The 26,420-nt window shown below is 40.2% G+C and overlaps 1 protein-coding gene across 3 annotated transcripts in view; it reads right to left on the bottom strand.

Annotated features, from left to right (window-relative positions):
• Nucleotides 1–26,420, bottom strand: part of LOC126484598 (bromodomain-containing protein 7) — a 137,407-nt gene that overhangs the window by 27,978 nt on the left and 83,009 nt on the right. For all 3 annotated transcript variants that reach the window (XM_050108163.1, XM_050108161.1, XM_050108162.1), the window contains 2 exons: nt 21,399–21,582; nt 1,493–1,628 (listed from right to left, as the gene is read on the bottom strand). In XM_050108163.1, coding sequence (XP_049964120.1) covers nt 1,493–1,628; nt 21,399–21,582 — 320 coding nt within the window. The remainder of the gene's footprint in view (nt 1–1,492; nt 1,629–21,398; nt 21,583–26,420) is intronic.

Here is a 26,420-nt window from a genome sequence, read left to right as displayed (position 1 = left end):
GCACCTCAAAAGTGAATGAACCACACAGCATTAACACTAAATATCATTTTAACCCAACACAAAATATACTGATACATCTACACTAACAATCTCATTCAGCTATATATATGTGCTGTAGAATACTGGAGGACTATTTTGAAAAAGTATTACACATTGACTGTGATAGACAGAGAAAGTAAGAGTTATCTCTGGCAATTGTACCATGGCCAGCTCACGGCGAGAAATGGAAGAGGAATCAGAATACAGCAGCTCAGCACAAGAAACTGTTTTCAATGAGACTATTCCACAGCTGTGAATAGTTCTATGGTGATGTATCGCTTCACTGTGGCTGGTTAATGCCTTTCATGGAAATTTATTTTCTAAAACTGTTGCACAGATGAAGAATGACAATGAAATGAAACATACTTGTTTTAATTGCCGAGACAAAGAAGAAGGGGCAACTAGGTACAAAATATATTTGTTATGACTGGTGCAACCTTATAATGAATGTCGTTTTCGGATAAAGTATAAATTGACATTAAATTGTATTTTGTAACTATTTTATTCACAGATTTTGAAGTCTGTCAGCGAGCTTCTGCAGGTAAATTTAATTCTCATTACTGTAGAGAAAAGTTGCTCCACAAATATGTATGTTCAAACATAAAAAAAAATCGTAGATGGAAACCTGTGAAGTTATGGAAATTTACATTAAAGAAAATTTTTATATGAGTCTACAAGGTGTATTTTACCACGAAACTTACCACACAAATGATTGTCACACTGGAATCTATAAGGTCCAACTGTAGCTAGAAGTGTTAGAAATCGATACTGGTGTGTTTGACCTTCACTTTGAAGTTCTTAATCCAGCCATAATATTATCTTTTGTCAATTTGCAAAGAGCTACTCTGCACTTTATGCATTGTGCTGTTAAATATACAGGTATATGCTTGCATTTAAAACTATGGCAAACTTAACATATTGTCATTCTCCTGAAAACAGTGCACAGTTTGCACTATCCTCTAATATTATTATTATTTATTTATCTAATATTATTATTGTTATTATTATTATTTATTTATTTATAAAGATGTCTGACAGCCATATTTTACCATGAGCATTCACTACTCAAACAGCAGGTAACCATGATCACTCCTGATTGTCTGGCTGCCTCCTGGACAGGCCTCGCTAAACCACATACGATGCCTTCTCAGCGATCTCCCTGCTATCTATTGTGATCACCACTCCCTGAGTTTAGCCAACTTATGACAGCACTACTACCAGATGAGTAATGGACATCATTCGTTTTCTTGTCAGTCCCGTGACGGGTAGTTCTAAGAAATCTGGTAACCACAACCAACAATTTTCCAAATGAACAAGTACTTACACAATATCTCTTTTAGTATTTAAACAATAATTAGTATCCTGTATTAATACATGAAACTGACTGCAGTGTCCTTAAAGTTACTGGGGTATTACTTTTTTGAAGAGTGTGAAAATTAGGCATCGAACATACCTCTCTGCATACTGCACTGCAGTTTCATCTCCATACGTTTGGTAAATAAGTTCTGTCTCTTCTTTTGTCAAATTAGCAAAAGTAGAATCGTAAGATGGTGCATATGATCCGAAAGCTCCATAATACAAAGGTTTAACTGCAAAGAAGAAAAAAATATTATTAGTAGTGAATACTAATGACTTCATTGTACCTATAAAACTGTCTGCAGTCCTCACTAAAATGCCATGAAATGCAGTCTTAATGCAAGAGTAAGACAGTGATCCTTCTATATTCATATTCTGTAAATAATCAAAATACGATGTGTTGTAAGCAGCTAATGCAACCATTATTTGCACCACTTCTTGTTCTATTCATGGATGCTGGACAGTCAGAATAAGACCTTGTAGGTTTCTGTACACGTTGCATTGCCTCTCTAATTTATTCCTTTCAACTCTGTGCTTATAACGTGAGAGAAAGAACACAAGAACAGAATCATCTGTGGAGTGACAGTCTTGAATCTGAAATAGTTTACCTTTTAGTACTGGTTACCACTTTTCTTTTCCTATAGCCCAGTGAAGTTTATCTTTGCAAAATTCTTAAGACCGAGACTTGTCGCACACATCCCCAACTCTTATTTGACGTTTTAATATTTCTCTGTACAGCTAACAATGAGAGGAAGGAAGGATGATTAATGTCCTACTGGGATGAGGTTACTGGAGATGCACTAACAGGTATTGGATAAGGGTAGTCATGTCCTTACCAGAAGAACCCCTAAAAACCTAAACATCAATGGGAAATGCTTCAATGGAGTGTCCCCTTTTAACTACTTGGGAGCCCTAATAACAAATGATAACAGTATTGGAAAGGCTATAAGGGAAAGAATACAAGCAGGAAACAGAGCTTACTTTGCAAATATGCAGCTTTTCAAAAATAGCCTTGTTACAAGAAAAACTAAACTGCTAATATATAATTCCCTAGTCCGCCCAGTTATCACATACGGCTCAGAGGTATGGACATTGACAGAACACAATAAAAATGCTCTAAGAAGCATTGAGCGGAAAATACTACGCAAAATCTATGAGCCAATAAGGGAAGAAGGAGGCTGGAGAATACGCTACAATGCCGAATTACAAGAGTTAATACAAGGCAGGGACATAGAAAAATTTGTGAAATCACAGCGAATATGATGGCTAGGACACTTGGAGAGAATGGCAGAGGATAGAATTCCAAAGAAAATGATGAAAGGTATGATCCATTCAGTTAGGCGAAAAGGGAGACCTAGAAGAAGATGGATCGATGAGGTAATAATAATGGATATCAGCAATATGGGAGTCCGGGGGTGGAAAAGAGCAGCAAATAACCGAGAAGTGTGGAGGAAGATTGTTGAAGAAGCCAAGGCTCACCAAGGGCTGTAGAGCTACTGAAGAAGAAGAAGTAGTAGAAGAAGAAAAAGAAGTCATGTCCTTGGAAACCATCATGATATTTTCCTTAGGCATTTTAAGAAACTTACATAAATCTGAATCTGAGTGGCCCGTTGGAGATTTGGCCTTCATTCCTACTGAATGCTATTCCAGTGTTTTAACTCCTGCACCACCTTGCTCGGTAATCTTACAATGACTGTATGTCAGGCAGCAGGCAGTACTTCAGCATGAGTAACACAACATTTCAAAATCCACTTTCTTTGTAACAATGTGACGGTTAGACAGATCTATCCCCAAGAACCAATTACATTGGTCAACACTCATTTTCTTGCCAAGGATATTTGAGTGGCTTTAGGATGGGTTAGTGGTGCTGAGGACGAATATAGCAACCATTTATGCAGTTTGGCTCTAGTTTTTGAGATAATGCATGATTTATTCAAAAAATTAGAAAAAAATGCTAATACTGAACTCGAGCGCTACAAACTACAATGAAAAAAGAAAATAATATTTATAAATAGCTTCTATGAAAACCTGATAGGCATTTGTCCACATATAAAACACAATTGAAAAGTTTCTCTATAAGTATATCATTTTCCGTCCATGACGAACCGCTTCCTGCACGCTTTCCTTTTATAGGTCTCTTCAGAACAGTCACGTTGCAGATTCCAGCAATAATCTGCCATCATATGCCTGTCCCATCTTCCTTTATATCTCTCCTCTATTCCTTTCATATCTTGATGGAACCGCTCTCCTTGTTCCTCACTGAAATCACCTAGATTACGAGGAAATCGATCCAAGTGGCTGTGAAGGAAGTGCAATTTTATGCTCATGTTAGCTCCTAAGTTTTGAAAGTTAGTGAGCATGTTTTTGACCAGTTCCTCGTAATTGGGAGCTTTATGATTGCCCAAAAAACATTTTACAACAGCGACAAAACTGTTCCAGGCCGATGCTTCAGTGACAGTCATGACACTTGTAAAATTGGTATCGTTGATGAGCCTGCGAATTTGAGGACCATCAAATATTCCTGCCTTAAGTTTTTCACTACTGAGTCCAGGGAACGTATTGCAGATGTATGTGAAGCAATTACCATTTCTGTCTAAAGCTTTGGTGAATTGCTTCATTATTCCTAACTTAATATGTAATGGTGGAAGAACAATCTTGTCCCTACTAACCAGAGGTTCATTAATGATGTTTGCTTCCCTTGGAGGCCATGTTTTCTGCTTCCAATGTTCATGCTTTGCCCTACTATCCCACATGCAGATAAAACATGGGTGCTTTGTGTATCCACTTTGTTGTCCAAGCAAGAAGTTCACCATTTTCAAATCAACACAAATCAACCACTGGTGCCGCATATACTGAATTTTCTGCAGAACCATCTTGATGTTAGCATATGCTTCACAAAGTTTTGTTGAGTGGGCAATTGGAATAGATGCGTAACGATTGCCATTGTGTAGGAGAACACATTTTAAACTTCTAGTGGAACTGTCTATGAAGAGACGCCAGTCCTCTGGTCTATATTCCGGCAGCCCCAATTCAAGTAAAAGTCCAGGTATATTGCTGCAATACACTATAACCTCTTCTTGGTTGAAGTATGGAAGAAGGTTTTCTTCTCTCGTCCGGTAAGCTGTTATTTTAACACTTGGATGAAAACAGTTCTTTTCCTTAAGCCTGGATGCTAAGAGTTCTGATGCTTGCTTTGAAAGATTGAGTTCTCGTATCAAGTCACTGAGCTCCTTCTGGTCGAACTGCTGGGGTTGGCGTGGGTAATGTTGTGAAGGTTGGTACAGGAACATCGTTGCTGTGCACCACCGGTCTTCTTGCTGACTCCAAATCGGGATATTCCCACTTTCGTTTTTTGAACCTATTAAAACCTTTCACATTAACAATGCAAAAATAGCAATCATCTGTATGGTTCTTCTGCTCTCGCCATACCATAGGCACTCCGAAGTTTAAGCTTTTCCTTTTTCGTTTTGTCCACTGCCGTAAGCACTCCACACAGCATTTACAAACTTTATGGGGTGCCCACGCCTTGTCTTGATCTCCAAGTTTAATTCCGAAATATGCCAGATACGCTTCCTTCACAAAAGGAGTGATATTCTTCCTGTTCTTTTGAAGAACGTATTCACCACAAATGTATCAGAACTCATCTGGATGGTTCACGCAAAGACGGCGTGAAGAGCTCGTGTTTTCCTAAAACAAAATTGCACAAATACTACATATTATGCAGAACTTTCTTGTATTTGCATGTCAATCACATCCAACAAACATCATTAATTGTTTTGTGTGAAATGAATACTCACCTCTTATTTGCTACGTCACGATGAAAAGGTTCTATCTCCTTGAAGCTGCACTGCACATGTGTGTGACTTTCGACCATCGCCATTTTTCTTGTTTACACTGAACGCTACCTATTGGCTGTTGCGGGGATTACCTCGGCCAACAAATGAATGTCGAGTACCGCCGAATTCAAATCTGCACAACCCTCAATATCTTCAACACACGCACCGCACAACAGGACTGAACACATGCTGACAGTGTTATGTTTGCATGATGTAATCCTCAACCACACAGATGCACTCCCTGAGCACAATTGTTTAATAAAGATAGTACAATATCACTAATTAAAAAACAGGTAGCAAATACATTACACCATATATGGACCCTGCAGTCGATATTATCCACATGAAACTCTCATTTCCACAAATAACCTATATCTCAAAAACCAGAGCCAATTTGGAAAAAGTACAAATATACTCGGAATGACTATCATAACAATATCCCATTTTCGTTCAAACTTCCCTGGCAACGAAAAAAAAAAAAATTTATTTTGTAGAGCTGTGTCATAGAGTTTGCCCTCCCTGCTGTAAGGTTCACAGGACCACTACACTGTATTATCTTTAGAATCATCACAATGACATACTAAACCATGTCACTAACTGATGATCTTTGATTATGTTACACTGAAACTAACACACATTTGTTTGCTATAGGCAAATAAGATTTAGTTTTGCTGTTAATGCAAGAATTTTACGAATGACAAAACACACTGTACAAATACTGAACACGGTCCTCTGAGATTCGAAGTTGATTAGGAAACTCAATGACTGAAAACAAATTATCTGTAACACAACAAGAATCTACTGTGACACTGACTGCACTTGGCACAACAATGATTTATCATTAGTACATATCTACAGCATCAATTCAAACTGCTGGTCTCAGTTCTGAATTTAAAGTCAGAACTTCTGTCTGTTGTTATATTCAATTACTTACAACGATGTTAGCAAGAAAAGTATATGGACATGTTATTCACAACTCTTTCTGTTTATTATTATTTTTTTCTCTTCTTTGTGTCAAAACAATTTGTATTATCACAACTTTGTTTGCTCTGATACCACCTCACCATACTTGTTTTTGCAAAGGATACCTTGTATTAATCGTATACTGTTTAATTCAGCTTCTTCAGAGTGATGGTGAAATATGTTACAGATGGCTAAGGTGGTTTATATAGTGACCGAAATAACTCATAAATTCTTATTGTATGTGTGATTGTGGATTAGGGGTACTCAATGATGAGGTTATCAGCACCCACATGAAATAAGTTGAACTGAATGTGGTTAAAAAGCAAGAAAAGATTAAAATCAATTTGAAATAAAATCCCACCCAATCTCCACTATAATCACCCGCACAATCATATTAGCTCCCATCACGGATGTCCTTAAAAAAATCTCAGCAAGACAAGAGGAAAACTAAAATAGATTCACAGGAATATGCGGCTGGCAAATCACTTAAAAAATATGGATGAGCCAGCCAGCCTGATAACACATTAAAAACACTGCCATAAAATTTTAGGGAACAAGTCGGACAATTCACAAAATCTTAAAAGTCATACTACATTCATTCGATTCCCAATTTAAAAAGTGGGCAAGTCTATCAGCAAATGAGCTGCTGCCCTTTGATCCGAATATAAAGCACTGTCTAGTAAACATGGCACAATGTGATCTGCGCACCACAAGTGCCACACATTGGAGGCTGCTTCTCGCCAGAGCAAGAGCCATGTGTCATAGGGCTGTAACCTATGGGAAGACAAGTAAGAAGGACCTCATTCCGCCTGCAGAGATGGAAGGAAGTATCCCCAGCTGTATCATGGACTTTGTAGACTGATGAGGGTCCTGGATATTCTGGACTACTTTATCTGGTCGGTACAAGCATTGTAGAGAGAGATACACTCAGGGAGTCATAACAGACAAGGAATGTAGCACTCCAAACACATTGCATCTGCTCTAGTGCCCACAAGATCATGTATACTTCCACATCGAAGACAGTAAAGTCTTGAGGCAATTGGGCACAATCAAGGAAAATGACAGTGCAACCAACAGAGTCCCCCCCCCCCCCCCGCCCCCCCATTTAGACCCATCCATAAACACAGCTGCAGAGTGGTGGTGCTCAGTTAAGATTTCATAAAATAAATGTGTTAAAGATATATGCAGGAGTGAAACCTCTCCTCAACTGCAGTAAATCTAAATGACTCCAGGTTCTTGCAGTAACCATGGTGGCACGTGGTTAAAACCCTTGATTTCGGGTTGTACTTCCTCTATACCAAGAAACTGCATGTGGATCCCAAACAGCCTTGTTGCTTGTGGATGATGGAAGAAAAGGCTTTCCAGAGATGTATGAACAACATTTTGGTAGGCTGGTGAATTTGGAGGAGTGAGGATCTTACATACCTGACATATCCTAGATAGTGAGTAGCGGTACCTCAGGCTCAACACAGACTGGGCATGGGGGGGTGGGGTTCCTGTAAGCACCCGTGGTCAGCCTAATCCCCTCATGGTGGACAGTATCAATGATGTTCAGACCTCACTGGTCCATACACTGTGCACCCGTCATCTAGCTGCGGCTGCATGAAGGCCCTATAAAACTGGAGTGCACACACCCTGTCAGCTTCCCAAGACCTGGGGCTAAGGCACTATAAGAAACTCAGTACCTTCTGGGCCTTAAGGTGTGGTAACCAAGACAGTTTGGAGTAAAAAATGAGGCCCAGAAACCCCAAAGAGTCTTTAAAATGTAGAATGGTGTCCCTCATATGCAAGACAGGTAAATTAAAAATATGAGAACCCCCCCCCCACACACACTTATCTGCAGAAAAATGAACATTGTATTTTCAGCCCACTCCATTAACCTCAGCACAGTAAGTTGTTACTCATGAGTCACTGTTGCAACACTGAAGGAGAAACAGAAAACTGCAAAATCATCCACAAATAAGGTGTATTGTACAGGACTTCTTACCATAAATGTGATGCTGCTTATTGATATGGCAAAGAGGGTAACACTTAAAACACTGCCTTGAGGAACACCATTCTCCTGTTCAAAATGATCCGCCAGTATGTCAGCAACTTGGGACCTAAAAAATGCTTCGGTAGGAAGGATCATACGAAGAAGGGGAGGTGGCCATGAAAGCCCCACTGGTGGAGCTGTCCTAGAATAATGTGTCTCCAAGTAGTGTCGAATGCCTTACTGATATGAAAGATACTGAGACAGTGACATAGGAAACCCTGCTGGATACACACTAAAAGTGTCAGGTTGTCAACAGCAGATCGAAATCTCCTGAATCCACACTAAGAGCAGTTAAGGAGTTACCAGCTAACATCCAGACTAGATGACGGTTAACCATTCATTCCTAGGTCCTTCCTACACAGCTCATTAAGGTGACACTTCAGTAATTATTGAGATATGTTCAGGCCTTTCCTGGTTTGAGGAGAGGTATCAAAATAGCCTCTCTCAACAAGCTGGGAAAGGGGCCTGTCTGCCATATGAAATTAAAACATTCAAGGAAGATTTTCTTTGATACAACTTGCAAATGTCGGAGCATATTTTAACGGATCTGACTGTGACCATGTGCAGTATCATTAGCATCAAACATTGCAGCTCCCATTTGGACAAAGGGAAACTGTAAGACTTTGAATTATTAGATCTGAAGTCCAATTGGACCCTCTCCACAGTCACACATTAGCAGCATACTGCTGGATCCTGGCTGGAATTTTGGCAGTATCCATTGCAAAATGCTCTGCCACTGGCTGGCTGATGTATCAGAGTGTGGTTTGGAGACACCCTTGTTTTAGCACTGCTGCGTCCGGCCATCCTGATTTAGGTTTTCCGTGATTTCCCTAAATCGCTCCAGGCAAATGCCAGGATGGTTCCTTTGAAAGGGCACAGCCAACTTCCTTCCCCATCCTTGCCTAATGCTATGAGACCAATAACCTCGCAGTTTGGTCTCTTCCCCCAAACAAACAACCAACCAACTGCTGCTGTTGGTAAACGACTGTGTTTACTGGAAATCCTCCTGATGGCTTTCTGTACTTTTGTAAAACAGTGGAAGAGTTGATATAGGCCAGTAACATTTGCTATGACCTTTTCTTGCTCTCTTTAATGATGTGTCGAGCCTTGGTCCTCACCACTCGAAAGGTTGTGAGGTTTTTTGCCACTGGGTGGCACTTGGAACCATCACAAAGCCAGACTCAGATTACTGAATGGTACTCATCAGTCCAGTAAGTGACAGGTTGTCTTAAGAGATGACTAGAGGATGTCGGGATGGAAAAGTCATTGGCATGGTGGATCACATGTGTAATGGTCGCAGCATTCAAACACAGTCAGCTGTCTCAATAATGTCTAGTCAGCTCTGTTGATCATCCAACATGGCTGGTCCCTTCAGGGACAGGTCTGTCCAGTAGGGGAATCCGGAGTGGGATGTGGTCACTGTAATGGGGGTCATCAGTGACTTCCCACTGAACAGTGGCCATGAGGGCAGGAGAACAGAAAGAGAGGTTGATGGCTGAGGATGACCCAGTTGCAGCACAGAAATGAGAGGTAGTGCCTGTGTTCATGATGCACAGCTTGTGAGATGTTATGAGGCTTCCAAAACCTGACGCTCAGGGCAAGAAGAGGTCGAGCCTCATAATACATGAAGACTTGTTCTACAAGAAACTGTTTGAGGCTCAGAGTGAACCGCAACTTGTAGAGGTAAATACAGCCAGCAGCGATCCTCACACATGAATTTCAACTGCTAACACTTGAATTCAAGTAGACGGGGGGAGGGAGGGGGGGGGGGGGGGGGGGGGGAACTGAGGAGTGGTGCACATTATCAACAATCCATAGTTTTGATTTCCCAGTTAGAAATACACTTTTCCTGGGTGAGAAATAAATTTTGTCTGTGTTAAGTAACAATATAATTTCCCTTGGAACTACAAAACTTGTCAATCCTTTGAATGGTAAAGGTTTTACATATCAGCATAGAGCTTCCAGGCACTTTTGTAAATGAAACCTAGGAGAAAAAAAGGAAAAATGCTTTTTGGAAAGATCTTTGATGCACAGCAACACGTACACTGCTTATTTTCGTTAAATATGAATTCCATGAAACAGATAAAATTAGTTTCCTAAATCCTGAAATTGAGATTATGATGCATTTTTGTCAGTCAATCATAGCTCATGTCATGTTATTTCATCAGCAAATGGCGGCAGATATTCAGAGTAGAGGACACATGATGTAATTAGAAAATAGCAATATCAATATTAAGTAGCACAAACACATAAATAGGAAGAGTTCATGGTTTAAATTAATATGCATATTGTACAGCCACAAGGAAAGCTAAGCTTTCACATACACTATTGGTCTTTTCGCATGTGTGTTGCCCTTTAAGATACATCAAACACAAATGTGCCAGTAAAATTTTAAATGATGGCATAAATGTATGGTTTCCTGGGCTCTCAATTTTTCTAAGCGGCTGGTGCTTAAGGTGTGAAGTTTTGAATGAGCGTCAAATGCTCAGTGATTTAAGAAATGCATTGCACACTCTCACGTGTAACATAATTCATTTTGTGTAAAAGGAAATTTACTTTAAAGTTCTCAAACCACCATTTCGAATATTTTTCTGCAACCAGTTAGCAGCCTAGAGGAGGTACCAGATAAATGTTAAAAATGTTAATTTTCATGGAAGGCAGATATGTAAGTGTCTGCTTAAGCTTTTCAGTGTGGTTTCTGGGAAGTCAGTTTTCTTGGAGCATCAAACTGTATTATCTCATGTTTGGTTCTCTATTGTGGCGTAATGCCATAGGGATGGCTAGAGGACAAATATAAGGAAGAATGTAGAGGTGCATATCACTAGGGGCAAGATAGATACTCCCTACAGGAAAATTAAAGAGACCTTTGGAGAAAAGAGAACAACTTACACGAATATCAAGAGCTCAGATGGAAACCCAGTTCTAAGCAAAGAGGGAAAAGCAGAAAGGTGGAAGGAGTATACAGAGGGTCTATACAAGATCGATGATCTTGAGGACAATATTATAGAAATGGAAGAGAATATAGATGAAGATGAAATAGGAGATATGATACTACGTGAAGAGTTTGACAGAGCACTGAAAGAACTAAGTCGAAACAAGGCCCCGGGAGTAGACAACATTCCATTAGGACTACTGACAGCCTTGGGAGAGCCAGGCCTAACAAAACTCTACCATCTAGTGAGCAAGATGTATGAGACAGGCGAAACACCCTCAGACTACAAGAAGAATATAATAATTCCAATCCCAAAGAAAGCAGGTGTCCACAGATGTGAAAGTTACCGAAATATCAGTTTAATAAGCCATGGCTGCAAAATAATAACATGAATTCTTTACAGACGAATGGAAAAACTGGTAGAAGTCGACCTCAGGGAAGATCAGTTTAGATTCAGTAGAAATGCAGGAACATGTGAGGCAATACTGACCCTAAGAATTATCTTAGGAAATAGATTAAGGAAAGGCAAACCTACGTTTCTAGCATTTGTAGACTTAGAGAAAGCTTTTGACAATGTTGACTGGAATACTCTCTTTCAAATTCTGTAGGTGGCAGGGATAAATACAACGAGCAAAAGGCTATTTACAGTTAGTACAGAAACCAGATGGCAGCTATAAGAGTTGAGGGACATGAAAGGGAAGCAGTGGTTGGGAAGGGAGTTGTAGCCTATCCCCGATATTATTCAACCTGTATATCCCGCAAGCAGTAAAGGAAACAAAAGCAAAAGCAAAAGCAAAATTTGGAGTAGGAATTAAAATCCATGGAGAAGAAATAAAAACTATTGAGGTTCGCCAATGACATTGTAATTCTGTCAGACACAGCATAGGACCTGGAAGAGCAGCTGAACAGAATGGACAGTGTCTTGAAAGGAGGATATAAGATGAACATCAACAAAAGCAAAATGACGATGATGGAATGTAGTCGAATTAAATTGGGTGATGCTGCGGGAATTAGATTAGGAAATGAGACAATAAAGTAGTAAATGAGTTTTGCTATTTGGGGAGCAAAATAACTGATGATGGTCGAAGTAGAGAGGATATAAAATGTACACTGGCAATGGCAAGGAAAGCATTTCTGAAGAAGATAAATTTGTTAACCTTGAGTATAGATTTAAGTGTCAGGAAGTCATTTCTGAAAGTATTTGTACAGAGTGTAGGCATGAATGGAACTGAAATGTGGACGATAAATAGCTTAGACAAGAAGAGTAGAAGCTTTCGAAATGTGGTGCTACAGAAGAATACTGAAGATTAGATGGATAGATCACACAACTAATGAGGAGGTATTGAATAGAATTAGAGACAAAAGCAATTTGTGGCACAACTTGACTAGAAGAAGGGATCGGTTGCTAGGGCATATTCTGAGGCATCAAGGAATCACCAATTTAGTACTGGAGGGCAGCGTGGAGGGTAAAAATCGTAGAGGGAGACCAAGAGATGAATACACTAAACAGATTCAGAAAGATGTAGGTTGCAGTAGGTACTGGGAGATGAAGCAGCTTGCACAGGATAGAGTAGCATGGAGAGCTGCATCAAATCAATCTCTGGACTGAAGGCCACCACCACCACAACAACAACAACGCCATACAGGCCATGTGATGAAAAAGTGCACTTGAAATTCAGAGAACTGTTCAAACCTGCTAATAGTGTGGAATGAAACATTTCATTTCAAATAAATTGACTGCCTCTGTGGAAATGATTAATAAAAGCCAAATTTCTCTAGCAAATCAACAAAAATAACTTCATTCTTCTGCTATGCAATTAATGCTTGATGGCCAATAATGTGGAAATATAATAAAATCAAAAACTGAAATTACTAACTCACTTTAGTTGTCCACAATTATTTGAATGTCTTGAAATTCATTCGATAGCTCTCAGCCACACAAATCTATTTTGTTTCATTTGACATGACAGCTGTAAATCAAGAGAAAATAGCAAAGTCATCAAATGTAAATATGGGTCATGTGGATACTACTCCCCACAACAGCTGTCACTGCTCTGCGCATGCACAAATCTGGCAGCTTGGATGTACCAGAAAAAATTTTTCTGGATGGCATCTGGCTGCTAGCAGCTACTGCTTAAACATCTAATAGCCACACTTTAAGGAGCGAGAAGTAGAAGAAGGCGCTGCTCATATGTGACTCCAGCTCTGTGCATGTGCATGAGCCCACTGGCAACTGCTCAGATGAACCTATTGGTGTCACAGGTGTGATACCACGCTCATCGAAAGCAGTTTGTCGTTATGAAGTATTTCGTAGTCTTTGTCCCACAGCCTTCGACACATTTTGCTGTTGGCGAATGCTTGTGTGCGTACTGTGTTTAGTTGTAAATGGTGCATTTTCTTAAGTTTTATATTGGTGTTTTTCTCTCATTTGTTTTATTGCTGTAATATTATTCTGCAGCATTGGGGACCAGACAACTAGGCCATCAGTCCCTCGATCCCAGGGTGACGCATCTACCAAGTAGAGGTATCTGCCAAGAATGTTTTCTGATCTAGCTGGGAAATTCATAAGGGAAAAGGCAAGAAGGCTAAAAACATAATGGACAGCTTTTGTACCGCCAATAATAAAATGAAGATGAAGGAAATGTGGAAGTCAGCAGGTGGGCATCCCCAGGGTGACAGCAAATATTCTACTCACAGAAATGTAATACTGAGAGAATAATTTGACAGAGTACTGAAAGACCAATGTCAAAACAAGGCACATGGGTCGGCAACAGGCACCAGAATTAAAGGCTCTGAAGCAGAGCCGCCCTGATAGATACATTAAATATATTTTTCAATAAGGTATTGTAGAATTTAAATTATTAAAATGCATTTAGAATATTTTCCACTCACATTTAAATAATGAGTCAATATTTTTAGAACCACTGATATTGAATTTTTAAAACATGGAGTGCAGTGTGTCTTGGAATGCCTATTAGCTCCATGTAGCAGCTCAGCTTCTATGGAGTATGACTCCTTATGGGCTTCCATAAGCCCCAAAAAGCAGAGTCTAAAGGAAGTTTATCAAATATATATGACTTCACATTCCACTGCTTGCAATAAAGGGGAATCCACTGCTTATAGTTAAAGAAAACCAACAGAGGGGCTGAAACTTCGCTCTTGAATTCCTGTCACTGTAGTTACCTATCATGCATAACTGACTGACGTTTAATATTAATGTTTCTATAATGTTAAAGACATTTTTCTGTGACACTGGTAATTCTATACACTGGAATGAAGTAATGCTATGTTTGTAAATATCACATTAGAGTGCAACAGAAATTGGTAACTTAAGAGCCCATACCTAGCAAGAGTTTCAAAATTGAGTAAATGAAATAATGTTGCAAAACATGTGCAACTACTTTCAGCTGCTAGCAAGTTCTTTGCTTGTTAATGGCGTCTGCCAGATAAAGCATTATTTCTAAGTTTGTTTTTCTTATCTGAGATGAAACTTGGTAGTTTCTGCATACATACAATTGTCAAAAACACCTGTTTTGAGGAACAATTCCTCGTGGATGGCCTGATGCCGTTCCTAACACAACCATCCCCCCCCGCCCCCCCAGGACTGAATGTGTGCACCCATCTACCTGTATATTGTGTTACATCAAATGCAGATGTCAAAAAGTTGTCTAAATGTTTGTGAATTGAGGCAGGGCCTGGGTATCACCCTGGTATTAACCCAGTTGGATGTGGGGAACACCAAAAACCACCTCCAGGCTCTCCAGCTGTCATCATTAGTCTGCTGATTGGATTCAGTCTGGGTCCCGTGCACCTCCCCATGCCCCAGAACTGAGCACTTCAATGCATTCAGCTGTCTGGGAGAGTATTCTGTGACATAACTGAAAGGAGAGGAGGAGGATAGAAGGACTTCTGGCACTTGAGACTTTGACCACACTGACAACACATTCACGGACTTTCACTGAAGCCATGTGCCACTTCTGGAAGGGAGTGTGATAAGGCCTTGGCCTATCATCAATGTTATTCAATCCGTACACCGAGCAAGCAGGAAAGGAAACCAAATATAAATTTGGAATGGCAACTAAAGTTCAAGGAGAAAAAACAAAAATTTGTGTACCGGTAACACTATGGTTCTGTCAGAGATGAGAAAGGTCTTAAACGGTGAGTTGAATGGAATGTAAAGTATATCGAAAAGAAGTTACCAGATGGATATATTTTTTAAAAAAAAGGGTCAAATGAAGGTAATGAAAGACAGTCAAATAAAATCAGCTGATGTTGAGGAAATCATATCAGGAAACAAGACTCTAAAAGAAGGAGGAGTATTGCTGTTAGGGCAGTTAAATAACTGACACTGGCCAAAGTATAGGACACAAAATGCAGAGATGTGAAGGAATTGTCAATTTGGTAATGGAGGGACTTACACAGGCAAACATTGTACAAGGGCACTTGTACACAGGGTGTGTGTGTGTGTATATATATATATATATATTTTTTGAATTTTGTGTGTATGTTTGTGTTTGTGTGTCTATCGACGTGCCAGCGCTTTCGTTTGGTAAGTCACATCATCTTTGTTTTTAGGTATATTTTTCCCATGTGGAATGTTTCCCTCTATATATATATATATATATATATATATATATATATATATATATATATATATATATATATATATATATAGTTATAATAGAGGGAAACATTCCACGTAGGAAATATATATCTAAAAACAAAGATGATGTGACTTACCAAATGAAAGTGCTGACAGGTCGACAGACACACAAACAAACACACAAAATTCAAGCTTTCGCAACAAACTGTTGCCTCATCAGGAAAGAGGGAAGGAGAGGGAAAGACGAAAGGATGTGGGTTTTAAGGGAGAGGGTAAGGAGTCATTCCAATCCCGGGAGCGGAAAGACTTACCTTAGGGGGGAAAAAAGGACGGGTATACACTCGCACACACACACATATCCATCCACACATATACAGACACAAGCAGACATATTTGTCTTTAAATATGTCTGCTTGTGTCTGTATATGTGTGGATGGATATGTGTGTGTGTGTGTGCGCGAGTGTATACCCGTGAGACAAGGTTTTTTCACTCAAGAGTATGAATTTGGCACTCCCCCTCCACTCCCCCTGAAATTGCAGCCGGGGCAGATACCCCAGTTTGCCCCCTGCGCATGTGTGAATCTGGCAGCCTGGGCGCGCCAGTCAAATTTTACCGGGTAGCATCAGGCTGTTAGCTGCTACTGCTTATACAGCTAATAGCCACATTTCTGTAGCCAGAAGCCAGAGAAGGTACTACTCATATGCAACGAAACTGCGCATGTGCTTGCTCACAGCTGCTCAAACAAATCTAATGTAAACAGTTGTGACGTCACGGTCATTGGTGGCAATTTGTTGTTATAAAAGCATTGCATAGTCTTCCTAAAGCATTTGACACAGTTTGCTGTTGGCATATGCTTGTATAAGCACTGTGTTTTGTTGTTATATATGGCGAATTTCCTTTGCAACTTAAGTTTTACTTTTGATTATTTTTTTCTCTCATTCATGTTTTATTGCTGCAGTAGCATGATACAATAATATCCTTTGTTAGAGTATTGGTTCCTAGCAGTCAACATTAAAAAAAATTAACTGAAAACTAAAACAATGAAAAATTCCCAGGCTTTTCTCGTTTTTCCCTCGGATGAGAAAATTCCCGAGCTTTTCCTGGATCTCCCAGTTGTCATGGATCTTATCACCCTGTATACACTGCAGCAAGCAAGTTCACATCAAAATAGGATGCAGTAGTTATTCAGAGGTGAAGAGACTTAAAACAGGATAGACGAGCATGGTGAGCTGCATTAAACTAGTCTTTGGATGACCACCACCACCACCACCACCACCACCACCACCACCACAACAACAACAACAACAACAACCAACAAAAACATGACATAAGATTGCCAGAAATCTTTCATGAAATGAAAACTATGACTGTGAGGTAAGCAAGATCATTTCAAATCTTCAGCCACTGGTTTAATTTAAAAATTCCAGAGCTGGTAATTTTGTCAGTTAATTATTTTATTTAATCTCTGCATTGCATATTCTTGAGTGCATTATAACATCTCAAATATGATGTTTCCTCATGCCAGTTGCTGTATCATTTTAGTGACTTCACTGTAATGTAAAGACATGCAAGCACCTAGAAATTTTTGTACTTTGAAAAATATAAATGGTCTGTTAAGCAGAAGCTCACTATTCTAACTATCATTAAAAATTTTCTTTCTGTTGACTGGTATACTACAAACGGGTGGTTTTCTTGAATACAAGTAAACAGAAATAGAGAATTCTACTGAAGTTGGCAAATTATGGGCAGTCTGCACAGACGCTGATTTGCTAGAGACACATATTTATACGAATAAAAAGAGAACTAAAACAGCCGTCACACACTACTGTAAAACACAACAAAATAACTTCATGATTGCAGTGAAAGACCTCACCAACATGTGACACTTCACTTCATGATTGAATTCCCTTTATTCTTTATTTCCCTACAAATAAAATTGTTTTGAATTAATGTTATCTTTGTTCAATTAATTTATTTTTCCATTTCCTGCTACTGACACGGCCTTGCCGCAGTGGATACACTGGGTCCCATGAGATCACCGAAGTTAAGCGCTGTTGGGTGTGGTCAGCACTTGGATGGGTGACCATCCAAGCCGCCATGCGCTGTTGCCATTTTTCGGGGTGCACTCAGCCTCGCGATGCCAATTGAGGAGCTACTCGACCGAATAGTAGCGGCTTCGATCAAGAATACCGTCATAACGACCGGGAGAGCGGTGTGCTGATGCCATGCCCCTCCTATCCGCATCCTCCAATGAGGATGACTACGGCGATCGGATGGTCCTGGTAGGCCACTCGTGGCCTGATGACGGAGTGCCCTTTTTTTTTAATTTCCTGCTACTGACACAAATTTTATCAAAGCTTCCGGCGCCAGGTTATGTCACTTTCCTGTGTTTCATCTCTTTCTCTCAATTCATCACTCTCCTCATAGGCTACTTTGCCTGCTATGTAATCTCACATCTTTTCTTCCACAATTCTGTAAGGGACCTGGCTCATACTTTAAGGGGAGTTGGAATGCCGGAAAATGGAAAAAATTCACATTTTCAGTTTTTAACCTTATAACTTAATTTGAAATTTTCTGCTTAAAATGGTGCAAAATTTGTTAAGAAATTCCAATTGGAAGTATTTTTATTTAATTTTTCAAAATTACATGTGCGCCCAGCAAAGTTACCCATCTTGTGATTTGTACACATTTAAATCTTCGCATTTCCGAAAACATTACATATAGAAGGCTGTGGATTTCACTCTTCAGTTGTAGAATCTTTGATCCTTCCATAGGTACCATTGTTTTTACGACTAGCTGTGTTTATTGTTCAGTTTTTGATCTGTGAGTGTTTGTTTTGAGCCTCGAGTTTAGTTTGTCGCTCATTTGGAGTTTGTTATCTGTCTTGTTTTGACTTTCAGTGGTGAGTGCGTAGTTTCTACGATGCCTAGGAGTGCATCATTATTTAAAAAGCGAAAGTTTCGCGGTAATAGATTTACAAATAACGTTTGTTCAAGTGATTCTGCTTCAGCACCTGTTGATGCTGGTGAAAGTTCTGACGTTTGTACAGCTGAGATGTGTGAAGGAGACACGCCCACCAGTGCATCAAAAAAGAAGTTATCAAACTGTGCAAGTGAAATTACAGATGAAGCTTCTAATGAACAATATGTTTTAGTCGACTTTCCTGTTTTTACTGAGTTTATGAAGAAATGTTTGTGTTGTAATCTTTGTGGAGGTTCTTTTGATATGAACATAACAAAATCTATAGGACTTTCCTGCAAAATTGCTATAGTTTGTGCCAGTTGTGAAAATGAGACCTGTTTTTGGAGCTCTAAAACATGCAGTAGCAATTTGTTTGAGAGTAATATCAGGCTAATGTATGCAATGAGAGCAATTGGTAAAGGACATACTGCTGCTCAAACATTTTGTGCCATAATGAATCTTCCACCTCCACCTGCTAAAATTGACAATTACACTGAAGTGATAGGAGATGCTGTTCAGTCTGTAGCAGATTTATCAATGAAAGCTGCTGCCAGTGAAGCAAAATATATAAATGAAGGAAACCCAGATATCCCTGTTGCTTTTGATGGAACCTGGCAGAAAAGGGGTCACACATCCAAAAATGCTGTTGCTACTGTTACTAGTGTGGACAGCGGTAAAGTTTTGGACTATGAAGTGCTCACTAAACATTGTTACCATTGTGCATCTGGTAAGATAGAAGCAGCTCACATATGTAGCAAGAATTATGAAGGTACGAGTGGAGGCATGGAGGCTGCCGCTGCTGTGAAAATGTTTAGCAGATCAGAAAAAGAACGGGGAGTATTTTACACAAAATTCCTTGGAGATGGGGACTCCAAGGCATACAAAAGTGTTACAGAATCCATGCCATATGTCAATAAGACAATAACTAAACTAGAATGTGTCGGTCATGTTCAGAAACGAATGGGCACTCGTCTAAGGAAACTGAAACAGAATCTGAAGGACAAAATTTTGTCAGATGGTAAAACCATTAGAGGTCGCCTGTCAGATAAAATTATAAATGAATTACAACAATACTATGGTATGGCAATAAGAAATAATGCAAATAATTTGCAGGAAATGAGACAAGCTGTATGGGCCACATATTTACATCGATCATCAACTGATGATAATCCTCAACATTTTGCTTGTCCAGATGGTCCTCAGTCATGGTGCAATTATAGAAAATCTCAAGCTACTGGGGATCCTTATCACCATAAAAATTATATTCCATTGGCTGTTATGGAAGTAATTAAACCAATATATAGAGACTTGGGGCATCCTGATCTTCTGCGAAAATGTCTTCATGGTTGTACCCAGAATCAAAACGAGTCGTTCAACAACCTCATTTGGACTCGTGTACCTAAGAATGTATTTGTTGGGATAAAAACATTGAAATGGGGAGTCAGTGATGCTGTTATTTCATTCAATGATGGTCATATGGGTAGGCTAAAGGTCATGGCAAGGCTCGGCATTGCTCCTGGTATCAACACCATCAGAGGTCTTCAGCTTCTGGACAGCGTGCGAGTAAGGAAGGCTCAGTATGCAGCTGAATTTAATACAAAAAAAGCAAGGGCAGCAAGGAGAAGAAAGCTTCTAGGTGAAGAAGAAGAACTAGAAGATGACCCTGATTACTCTGCTGGACACTTTTGATAATAGAATAAAAGGTATTTGTGAATTTTCATAATAAATTACTTTAATCGCATTTTCTGGCATTTGACATTTTTAGTGTTACATGTACCTTTATCTCATAAACCACTCAACCAACAACATTCAAATTTTCAGAAATGCTGCAAAACAGTTCAAAGAGGCCACTGAACTAGAATCATGACAAGAACTGGCTTATTCTCTGAACTAGGGAAGTTTATGTTATACTTTTTCCAATAAAAAATGGCTTAATGGTAAAAAATTCATAAATACTATACCAACAAAAAGAAAACATTGGTTCTAGTTCAGTGGGCTCACAATATATGCTGAAAACCTCTGCCAGAATTTCAAAGTTCTGAAGATAATAGTTCCAAAGAAAAAGGTACACAAAGTTAGCAAATTTAACATTGGCGAGATAGGGCATTCCAACTCCCCTTAAACCCATTTCTCCAACTTCCTATAATTACAGCACAATTGCTATTGTTAATATTTGAGAGTTTCTTTACTTCATAACTTACCTTATTATCTAGTCAGGTACTGAAGATAAAAGCTTTGCAAAATCAAACCATAAAGTCAGTTTGTTTTCACAAGGCAGTATATGCTTATCAGTATAACACCAATTCCTGTCTTTAATAAAACATGAAAACTACAACAAACTATGTATTTTTTAGAGAGAAGAGCAATGATAAATTAATTGTACCATTAGCTCTTTCCTACTTTCTCATGTTGCCAATCTGCTGTCATCACTGTTTAAGAATATGTCTCTCTTTACTGCTCTCTGTTCAACATAAACCTCAAAAACAATTAATTAAAAACTATTTCATGCTCACATTCAGTTACAGGCATTCATATAAAATAACAGTAAACTACTGTAATAAACACGTAGCTACAACTTTAAGCAGGACAGAAAAATGTGCAATTTGAGACATAAACAATGACAATTAATTTGTACAGTCTACAATCAAAACAAATACATCACACATAGTTACCTCCTTTAGCTATGTTACGTCGATCTTCTCTAAATCCTTGAAGCTGTCCTGTGCCATGTGATAATTTCCCTGATAGCATGCCCAATGAAATTGGGCGTTCATTTGTGCCTGGAGCTATGCCATCATTTGGAACCAGGATGGCGAGAGAAGTACTACCATCCTTGTTCTGTCTTAAGAAGCCCATCTAAAAGTAAAATTTTCACTTTAATAATGCCACAAATGTGTAAACTAAGTGTAGAACTGAAGTTTTGGCTTCTAAAAAAAAGTTGTAAACTTAACTTTTCCTTGAGAACATTGTAACTGTGCCCCCCCCCCCCCCCCCCTTAAAATTATCACCTTTCTTTTTGACAGGGGGTGGAGGGAGGGAGGGAGGGAGAGAGGGAGGGGCTATACTGCTTAGCTAGATATATTATTCAGCTGCTCTTTACCTATCTATGCTGCTCATATATATGCAAGTACAGTGGTACTTACTGATGATGATGATGATACACAATATGACAAGAGACATGTTTTACCAGTAACTTAATTTGCATGCTAAAAAGAATTTGTAACCTCAAAATAAAGATAACTGAAGGATGTTATGACTTATGAGGTACATTTTCATTTTTGAATTTTTTAGGAATTCCACCTACATGTCATGACTGTGGGTTACTCCCTGCCAGTGCACTCCTGTAAGTGTGTTCAGATCTCTGAGGTGTCTGAAGACACTTTCATAGTATGTTTATCCAATGTGTTTGTGCAAATGGTGCATATAAAAGAAAAGTACTATCTTCTAAATTCAGAGACTGCCAAATTACTTGTTTTCTTTAGTTTAGCAATGTATTCGTTTGTTGTCCATTTGGACATCATAAAATTTCACTTATGGAGTGGTATGTTTAGTAACTGTTATTGTAAACTGCAGATCATTTTTGGTGCACGACAACAAGGACCCAGTTAGATTGCACATCACTGTACAGTTAGGTTGCAATAATAGTTCTAAAACAGATGTCATAAAAATTATGATTACAGAAGATATCAAAATAAAGAAGTAATTGAATGGATTAAAAAACTACTCACTAAGTGGCAGCAGGAGAACACACATATAAGGTGCTATCCAAAATTTTTGGGCCTAATGCTGCCATCTGTTGAAAACCTTACCTTTAGACTAATTGTCACCATCACCCATCTGCATGTACACACCGGTCCCAGTGCTTCTGCCACTGGTCAAACATTTTCTGCAAGTCCTGTTCTTTGAGGGTGTTTATCACCGCCAGCGATGCTTCTCGAATCCTCTCTAGAGTGTCGAACCGACGGTCTTTCAACTTATGTTTCAGCTTTGGAAATAGTGTGAAGACGCAAGGTGCAAAGTCTGGTGAGTACGGTAGGTGGAGTACAACCGCCGTGTTGTTTTTTGCCAAAAAGGTCCTGGTGACCAAGGACGTGTGACAGGGTGCATTGTTTTGGTGCAGCAGCCAGTTCCCTTGACGGCAAATTCTTTGTGTACAATTCCCTTGGTATCAAAGAAAACTATGATCATGCTCTTCACCTGTCTTGCTTTTTTGGGTCTTGGAGAGCCTGGGCTCTTCCACTGGGATGGTTGTTGCTTTGTCTCTGGGCCATAACCGTAAATCCAGCTCTCGTTGCTGGCAATAACCCGTGACATGAAAGTTGAATTATCAGACACAGTCTGACGAGGGTCCGTGCACACTTCAACACGCTGTGCCTTCTGATCAGCCGTCAAGTGCTTTGGCACAAATTTTGCGGTGACACGATGCACGCCCAATTCAGCAGTCAACATTTGTTGACATGTCCCATAACCAATCCCACTTCATCCGCAAGGTCTTGAATAGTTCAACGTCGATCAGCACAAGCCAATTGTTGAAGTTTGGCAACAATGTCTGGCGAAGTGCGGCTAATGGGCCTTCCAGTGTGAGCATCATCTCTGACGTCTGTACAGCTGGCCCTCAACCGAGCATGCCACTCAAACACATTTCAGATGGCAGCAGCACTCCCAAAAATTTTAGATTCCACCTCATACAAAATCTATTACAGTTTGCACCCATTTGGGACCAGTGGCTCCTTCTCCTGACAGAAGGGTTGAAGGAGAAAGAAGATGGGTGAAGGAAAAAGACTGGCGACGTTTAGGAAAATGGGTAGAGTTCAGAAAAGTCAGCAGTGACTTACCAGACAGGATGAGAGGGAAAGACCGATTGTTGGGGAACTGCACCACACGAAATTTCTCATTTAAAAATGAAGCTTTTGCTACTGAGATCACATGCAGATTTATTTTGAAAAAACTGTAAGGGCAGTGCTCAGCAAATGATACTTGCATTCCAACAGACTAAATATTTCCCGATACAGCGAAGCACTTGATACAGTATCCATGTTGCTCGAACAATCACATGACACTGATTCGGGTGGCACTAGTGCAAAGAGATACACAAGAAACTCTGAACTAGCCACTAGAACAGTCTATTGCTCTGATTAAAATTTGACAATTTTGTGGACCACTGGAGGAATTAGCATTAAATTCTATCACCTTACAAACTTTTGTTTTATTTGAACTGGTTTGCAGTAAATATTCTCTTACATGTATGGATACCATATACAAGCTTTAATGCCGCTTTTTAAGTGAAGGTGACATTCAAAGATGGAAATGTTGTCCTTCAAAAAACATTATCAGAACCCAGACCAGTATTTTATCTGGTTATGAGAGACTGTAATGATTTACTAAGTGGAAAAAATTTAATCGCTGCTCACGTATTAGAATACTGGGAAATAGTGTTATCAGCTTTAGAACATGATGGTGACATTCAGTTGAAACAACAAGGAAAATTAATACAGAAATAAACGTCTAAGGTAGGAAATACATCACATTAAAATGACTCACTAATTGTCATCATGAGAATAAATTACAGTGGCAAGACTCATATTAAAGATAGCAGTGACAGATGTCACTATATCTCGGGACGAGCAAAATTTCAATAATAGGACTGAATCATAATTGCACATTTTTATTTATGTATTAGTTGGTGTTGTTACATATGATTAACACAGTAGCAGATATTGCAGTCTATTTTTCACAGTTGCTCACGCTCAGCACTACGGAAGGGTTGGAAAGGAACAGTGACACTTGCTTGGCTGACAGCCAGGATGATTGCGAGAAGAAGAGTGGTGAGCGAGCAGCAAATTTCATGTTGGCAACCATGGGAATCTATACCACATACTTTGGCTCTTTATGGACATTTACCACATTTAAAGTGCAGTTTGCCTGAATCCATTTGCAGTCAGGATCGAAATCCAATATGCATTCCGGAGAAATAGCAACATAGTTGGAAGAAACAGCCAAATATTTGTGACAACAAAGATACAAATTTCGCAGCTGTGCTGTTATGACAATGATGCTGTTGCTGCTGCTGATGATTAAAAATAGTGATACCACAAACTATGAGGTTAGTAAGCAAAATAGGTAGAAAAGAAAACAGTCCAAAAATTAATGTAAACCATTTCTTTTTGTTTATTTTATTTCTCCTAGTATTATCAAAATGTACACGAGCTGCAAGCTTGTCCTTGAGTGCAGCCCTTTTGCTGCAGAGGTGGCTTGCATAAGTTTGGAATAGGTATAATGTTAACGTTTTGGCAGATGCTTTGTGTTAGTAAAACACATGTTAAAAATTTTTTCCTAAAGGAGCCTCTTAAAAACAAAGGGGTGGGCAGGCAGAGGGGGAGGGGTCTCACTAGGTCACGGTCTGTCAATCGAGTCTGGTGTCAAAGGAGGCTAAGCAGCGTATCTGCTGTTCCTCCGTTGCCCTCTCTGGTGGTAGTAATAGCCTCTCGTGGGAACTGTCATCGTGCTACCGCTGAGAGATCTTCAGTGGCAGGCTGTCTTCTGCCAGAGCATCACTCCTCCTTCAGCAACTTCTCCACAACATGGTAGACACGCTACCAGTCATGAGGGTGAAGACAGGATGGTTGTTAATCAGGTGCAGCTCCTTCCAAGACACCACCTCGTGCTACAGGCCACGGGTGTGGTGAAGGTCGTACCGGTGATGGGAAGGAGAGGCTTGTGCTTGTCCGGCGGCATGAAAGGATATGGATTGTCCTAATGTGGGTACAATCCATCTTTTATGGACACCGCAATCTTCTTGAGGAAGGGCTGCACAATGCGCTCACCTGGGAGTGGCAGACACAGGGGCAGCTGTTCCTCCTCTGATGCCTCTACCTCGTCATGAGAGGAAGCAGACGGCATCGTTTCCCCGGCACAGCAGGAGGCAGAGTGGGCGCCTCGACATCCATCTCCAGGGGAACCACCTCCTGCATTTCTGCAGGGAGCGAGGCGATGGCCATCTGCGTGGTGGCGTTCACCCCCACCGGGCTCCTCACAGGGGAGGCGGGGACAGGCACCTTCTTCTTGAGAACCCGTAGCTCCTTGCGCAGCTGCTGGAGCCGGCGATAGACAGCTGCGAGCTCATCCTTGAGTGCAGCCCTTTTCTGCAAAGGAGGCTTGGAAGCCGGCCATTGGATCATCAGTGAGAGCTTCGAGATGGCGCAGCTCGCACCCTTCGCCAGAGTGGGGGTGGCACCAGACACCGCTGCAAGGCGTGTCGCGATGTGCTGGCAGCAGAACTCTTTGAGGTAGCCGCAGCTATGCGAGTCTGTGTTGTGTGAGCAGCCACAGTTTGCGCACCTGCAAGCCACCCCTCGTAGCTTGTGGCAATTTTGAGTGTCGTACAGTCCTGCGCACTTCAAGCACGCGACGGAATTCTTGCAAACACTCGCAGTGTGCCCCATTTGCTGGCAGTTGTAGCACTGCATATTCTTCTGAGTACACTTCGGCTGTTGTTTGCAGCCACAGTTGCTCCACATTGCGTCGATGAGGAGGTCCAACACAGCTGCCAACTTGCTTCCCTTGTGTCAACCCTTACCTGCCGGCTAGTGGCGTAGGTGAGAGACAGTAAAAAAATGAGCCACAGCGAGTCGAGCAGCAGAATGTGTGCGTGCATTGGGAGGAGAGGGGGGAATTGGATGTCGTCTTATATTCGG

The sequence above is a fragment of the Schistocerca serialis genome, chromosome 6, assembly GCF_023864345.2.
Source record: "Schistocerca serialis cubense isolate TAMUIC-IGC-003099 chromosome 6, iqSchSeri2.2, whole genome shotgun sequence".
NCBI classification, from domain to species: Eukaryota; Metazoa; Arthropoda; class Insecta; order Orthoptera; family Acrididae; genus Schistocerca; species Schistocerca serialis.
The sequence above is the reverse complement of the archived record's forward strand: the minus strand, read 5'-3'. Positions and strand labels throughout refer to the sequence as shown.